This window comes from Erinaceus europaeus, chromosome 20, assembly GCF_950295315.1.
Source record: "Erinaceus europaeus chromosome 20, mEriEur2.1, whole genome shotgun sequence".
NCBI lineage: Eukaryota > Metazoa > Chordata > Mammalia > Eulipotyphla > Erinaceidae > Erinaceus > Erinaceus europaeus.
The window spans coordinates 57,176,035-57,182,034 of record NC_080181.1 but is presented as its reverse complement, the minus strand read 5'-3'; the positions used below and the strand labels follow the sequence as shown (position 1 = coordinate 57,182,034).

The 6,000-nt window shown below is 70.1% G+C and overlaps 1 protein-coding gene across 2 annotated transcripts in view; it reads left to right on the top strand.

The window, feature by feature from the left end:
* The first annotated feature begins 1,600 nt into the window (after nt 1-1,600).
* The window catches only part of CPEB1 (cytoplasmic polyadenylation element binding protein 1), a 48,118-nt gene continuing 43,718 nt past the window's right edge, over nt 1,601-6,000 (top strand). The window contains exon 1 of one of the 2 annotated variants that reach the window (XM_060179493.1): nt 1,601-1,695. In XM_060179493.1, the coding sequence (XP_060035476.1) occupies nt 1,681-1,695 (15 nt within the window). In that variant the 5' untranslated portion in view covers nt 1,601-1,680. The remainder of the gene's footprint in view (nt 1,696-6,000) is intronic. The other variant, XM_060179494.1, reaches the window with a different exon arrangement.

Here is a 6,000-nt window from a genome sequence, read left to right as displayed (position 1 = left end):
CCAGCAGACCAGCAGGTGAGGGGGGTGGCCTGTGAGGCTGCTGTGGTCACCAGCTGCCTGTCCCCTGCTGCCCTTTTCCCTTGCTGAGTGGAGAAGGCCCAAGATGTGCTGGGACTAGCCCCTTGTAGCTGCTCCTGCCAACAGCCAACATCTCCTGGCCTGTGACCTAGGTCTTTGCGTTTAAATGTCTTTGCTAAGTCATGAGCACTCAAGGCTCTAAGTCTCCCTTTCTATCCTGTGCTTGCTGTTTCTTGTTTACAAAGTGTGTCCACAGTTTGAGGTACTCAGAATATTCCTTCCTGTATGTGGAACCTGGCTTGAGTCCCCAGGCAGAATGGCAGCACTCGGGGGAGCGACACTGAGCGTGGAGGGGTGGCCCTTGCCTTCCTCTCCATCTGCAATTAAAGCAAAAGTGGCACCGCACACGTGTGAGAGCCTGCGCCGCTAAAAGAAAGCCCCGAAAACAGTTGTGATGTTTCTCCTAAAAATCCCCCCGGGGGATGCTCTCCACTCTTGCCTCTGCCCCACTGGAGCTGGTGTGCCGGGCGGGGCTGACCCACTTCTCGCTTCCCTCGGCAGACAAAAGGCAGGACGAGCCTGGAGAGCGGAGGAGGGTTCTCGCCCCTTTCCAACGAGGAAGGTGGCTTTAGGGGCACTCGCCGCAGCCCAGCAGCCCAGCTTCCCGCCTCAGTGGTCCCGTCCGCACAGCTGCCCGCGGCCTGGCTCTGCCCCAGCGTGGGGACATGGGGACAGGCTGCCGGTGGGGCTGGTGGCCCCCTGTCCCCCATCCAGCTCCAGCTGGCCGCCCCGGGCGGTCGCTTCAGCCTTGAACCCAGGGCCTCTGGTGGCCGGCTATGTCGGCAGGGCCGAAGCTGTGGCCCAGGCCGGTGGAGGAGGCCTGGCTGTGGGCAGGCTCCTGGCTGCCGTGGCGGGTGCCAGTGCCGGGCGGGGAGCCGCACGGTCGGCCGCCGGTTGTGCAGCGACAGCAGCGGGCCTGCGGGTGGCGCGAAGGCCGCTGCACCTGGCAGGGCGGCTCCGAGTCCGCCCCGTGTCCGTGTGCCGCCTCGCTGTCGTCAGCCGTGGAGGTGCCAGCAGCTGCCGGGTCCCAGGTTCAGTCCCCTGAGGCCCCGACGCCGGAGCCGAGACCCCGGGCCGGGCCGGGCCGGGCCGGGCGCCCCCACCGAGGGCTCCGAGGAAAAGGCTCCGGCCGGCTGGTGTCCGCGCTGGGTGGAAGGCGGCCGTGCGGGGCTCCGGGCGGACGGACAGAACCAGGCGCGGCGGGACGGACAAATCCACGCGTGGGCGGGAAGACAGCCACACAGGGCGGACGGAGCCATGGATGGGCGGACGGAAAGAGCCATGGATGGACGGATGGACAACCACACAGGACGGACGGACAGAGCCACATGGGAGGATGGACAGACCCAGGCGCGGCGGGACGGACAAAACCACGCGTGGGCGGACGGACAGAGCCACAGACGGCCGGCCGGGCGGACAGAGCCGCACAGGGCGGACGGACAGAGCGACGCGTGGGGTTGAGGGGGCGGCGCCGGGGGCGGGGCGGGCCAGGTGCGGCGCATCGCGGGGGCGGACGCGGACGCGGACGCGCCTTCATTAGCGGCGGGGCGGCGGCGGCGGCGGAGTCGCCAGGATCCGGAGCAGGGCGCAGCCCCCGCCGCCATGGCGTTCCCGCGGGTAAGGCCGCCCCGCCGCCCCGCCGCCCCGCCGCCCCGCCGCCCCGCCGCCCATAACGGTCCGCGCGCCCCGTCACGTGCTCGCGGCGTGCGGCCTCGGGGGGGCGGGGCCTCCCGGCCTCGTGGCTCCGGCCTTAAAGGCGCCGCCGCAGGCCCGCGGTGACTGGCCGCCACGGTGCCGTGCTCCCCCGGCCAGGGTGCGGGCAGGGCGCGGGCAGGGCGCGGGCAGGGCGCGGGCGGGGCGGGGCGGGCGGGGCGGGCGGGGCGGGGCGGGCGCGGGCGGGGGGCGGGCGGGGCGCGGGGGACGCGGTGCGGCCGTCGCACGTGGGGGCCGGGCCCGGCGCGGCGCGGCCCCTTTAAGGCGGGGGCTGCCTCGTGCGGCGTCACGTGGTTCACACGTCGGGCGGCGTCCGGGCGGCGGCGGGCGCGCGGGCGGGAGCGGCGGCGGCTGAGGTGGGTGCGGACGCGGGCGCGGGCGCGGGCGCGGGCGCGTGGCGGGGGCTGCACGGGGCGGGCGGCCGGGGCCTCCGTGGCTCCCTGGCTGGGCGTCGCGGCGGCGGCGGCGGTCGAGCCTCCTAACGGGGCGGCAGCGGACGGCGCGGCTCTGTGGGGCCCCGGCGCCTCCGCCCTTTGCACGCCGCCCGCCGAGGCCGCGAGGGCCGCCCGCGGGAGACACCCCGGGCCCGTGCTGCGCCGGGAGGGCCGCCCCATGGTTGGCGCGGAGGGCCCTGCGCCGCGGCGTCCTGGGCTCGTCGTGCCCCGAAGTCGCCCCCCACCGCACCCAGCGGGGCGACCCCGGCTCCGTGACCCCTCACATGTGACCCCGGGCTCTGTGACTCCTCACATGTGCCCCCGGCTCCGTGACCCCTCACATGTGACCCCGGGCTCCGTGACCCCTCACATGTGACCCCGGGCTCTGTGACCCCTCACATGTGACCCCGGGCTCCGTGACCCCTCACATGTGACCCCGGGCTCCGTGACCCCTCACATGTGACCCCGGGCTCCGTGACCCCTCACATGTGACCCCGGGCTCTGTGACTCCTCACATGTGCCCCCGGCTCTGTGACCCCTCACATGTGACCCCGGGCTCCGTGACCCCTCACATGTGACCCCGGGCTCCGTGACCCCTCACATGTGCCCCCGGCTCCGTGACCCCTCACATGTGACCCCCGCTAAGTGGCCCCTCCGGGTCTGGGTGGCCCCGGTTGGCGGAGGCTGCTGGGGGGACCCCGGAAGATGCCGCCCCCGGCTCTGCGGCCTCAGCCCGGCTAAGGGTCTCGTGGTCAGGGACGGCAAGGCGGGGGGGGGGGTGAAGGGGTGAGGACAGGGGAAGAGGGGTGAGGGGAGAGGAGAGGAGGAGGGGAAGGGTGGGAGGATGAGAAAGGGTGAGGGGATGAGAGGGAGGAGGGATGGGGGGATGTGAGGGGAGGAGGGGTGAGGGGATGAGAGCAGGGAGGAGGGGGTGAGGGGATGAGAGAGCAGGGAGGAGGGGTGAGGGGATGAGAGAGCAGGGAGGAGGGGTGAGGGGATGAGAGCAGGGAGGAGGGGTGAGGGGATGAGAGCAGGGAGGAGGGGTGAGGGGATGAGAGAGCAGGGAGGAGGGGTGAGGGGATGAGAGAGCAGGGAGGAGGGGTGAGGGGATGAGAGAGCAGGGAGGAGGGGTGAGGGGATGAGAGAGCAGGGAGGAGGGGTGAGGGGATGAGAGGGAGGAGGGATGGGGGGATGTGAGGGGAGGAGGGGTGAGGGGATGAGAGCAGGGAGGAGGGGTGAGGGGATGAGAGAGCAGGGAGGAGGGGTGAGGGGATGAGAGAGCAGGGAGGAGGGGTGAGGGGATGAGAGAGCAGGGAGGAGGGGTGAGGGGATGAGAGAGCAGGGAGGAGGGGTGAGGGGATGAGAGAGCAGGGAGGAGGGGTGAGGGGATGAGAGCAGGGAGGAGGGGTGAGGGGATGAGAGAGCAGGGAGGAGGGGTGAGGGGATGAGAGAGCAGGGAGGAGGGGTGAGGGGATGAGAGAGCAGGGAGGAGGGGTGAGGGGATGAGAGCAGGGAGGAGGGGTGAGGGGATGAGAGAGCAGGGAGGAGGGGTGAGGGGATGAGAGAGCAGGGAGGAGGGGTGAGGGGATGAGAGCAGGGAGGAGGGGTGAGGGGATGAGAGCAGGGAGGAGGGGTGAGGGCATGAGAGCAGGGAGGAGGGGTGAGGGGATGAGAGCAGGGAGGAGGGGTGAGAGGATGAGAGCAGGGAGGAGGGGTGAGGGGATGAGAGCAGGGAGGAGGGGTGAGGGGATGAGAGAGCAGGGAGGAGGAGTGAGGGAATGAGAGCAGGGAGGAGGGGTGAGAGGATGAGAGAGCAGGGAGGAGGGGTGAGGGCATGAGAGCAGGGAGGAGGGGTGAGGAGATGAGAGAGCAGGGAGGAGGGGTGAGGGGATGAGAGCAGGGAGGAGGGGTGAGGGCATGAGAGCAGGGAGGAGGGGTGAGGGGATGAGAGAGCAGGGAGGAGGGGTGAGCAGCCACAGGCCGCAGGCAGAGGGGGGGCGCGCGGGGGCGCAGGAGCTGAGAGGAATGTGCTGTGTCTGGTCTGCAGGGAGCCCTTCCCGGAGCCTTCCCGCTCCCCCCAACTGCGTGGGCTGTGGCCTCTGCTGGCTTCTTGCTGCCCCTGCCCTGTGCCCCTTACCCTGCCCCCTGCCCCCTACACCTTAGCCCCTGCTCTCTGTCCCTACCCTCCCCCTACCCTGCCCCCTACTCCTACCCCCTACTCCTTAGTCTCCTGCCCCTACCTCTTAGCCCCTGCCCTCTATCCCTTACCCTATCCCCTGCCCCCCTACCCCTTAGCCCCAGCCCTCTATCCCTTACCCATACCCCCTGCCCCCTACTCCTGCCCCCTACCTTCTGCCCCCAACCCCTTACCCCTGCCCCTGCCCCATACCCCTTGGTTCCCTGCCCCCATCCCCTGCCGTCTGCCCTCTATCCCTTCCCCCTACCCCCTGCCCCTTACCCCTTAGTCCCCTGCCCCCTACCCCTTACCCCTATCCCCTACCCCCTATCCCCTACCCCCTTCTCATACCCCCTGCCCCCATCCCTTAGTCCCCTGCTCCCTACCCCCTGCCCCCTACCCCTTTCCCCCTATCCCCTGCCCCCTGCCCCCTGTTCCCTACCCCTTTCCCCCACCCCTGCCCCTACCCCTTAGTCCCCTACTCCCTATCCCCTGTTCCCTACCCCTTTCCCCCTATCCCCTACCCCCTACAGTACCTTAGCCCCCTGCCCCCTTCCCCGTAGCCCCCTACCCCCTCGCCTCCGCGTCGGCCCTGCCGGGACTGCTTGTTCTGCTCTGAGCTGTGGCTGGGGAGAACCTGCCAGGCCTGGCAGGACGGAGGCCGGGTGGGACCAGGACTGGCCGCCCCTCAGGCTCCTGCCCATCCGCCTGGTGCCGCCTGTCACTTTGGGATGCAGATGGGGCGACGAGGAGGCAGTGGGCATGTGTTGAAGTCGGTCCGACATCGAGTTTGTGGGGTGGGCCGGGGCTCCGGGGCGTTGTGCGCGAGGGGCGGCTCTTCCTAGAGGCTGGCGCTGCTTCTCATCCTCGCGCTGAGGGGCTGCCTCCCTGGAGGTGACGGTCCGGTGCTGACCCCACCCGCACGGCAGCCGGTGTGTCCTGGGTGGGCTCCTGGGCCCTGCTCACCCTAGACCCGCGCTTCTAAATTCTGCTGCTGTTTGAAGCCCTGGAGGTGCGGGGTGCCCGGGGTTTTCGTCTGTCCCCGTCTGTCCCCGTCTGTCCCCACCTGCGCGGGCTCTGCGCGGCGTATGTGGTGGCCGGGCCAGTGCTGGCCCGCGGGGTCCTGGGCGGCTTGGGACTCAGCCTGGGGCGCAGGAGGCTGTGTCCCGCTTCTTCCCGCCTGCCTGGGGCTTTCTGAACTAGCTGACCTTGGCGCTGCTGGGCCTTGCGGGTGAGCTCTGCGGGTCTGCACACAGAGCTGCCCCTGGGGGGCTGATGCACGTCTGTCCCCTCTACCCCATCAGCCTGTTGTTTCCCAGCCTGGGGTGGTGCCTGCTGGGGCCGTTTGCTTTGTTCCGGAGCTCTCCCCAGACCTCCCTGGCTCTGCACGCAAACTCCAGACTCCTCTGCGACGCGCTGGGTCCTCAGCCCTGTGCTGCCTGTTTGGCACTCCCTGCAGCCTCTCCCGCCACCCCTCCACGTGCCAGGCAGCTCGCCCATGGTGTCCCGGGCCAGCAGCTCACCGAGCCGGGGCCCACGCAGCCTGCATGTCTGTGGGCCCTGTGGATCTTGTGCATGTGCAATTGACTCTGGTCCACA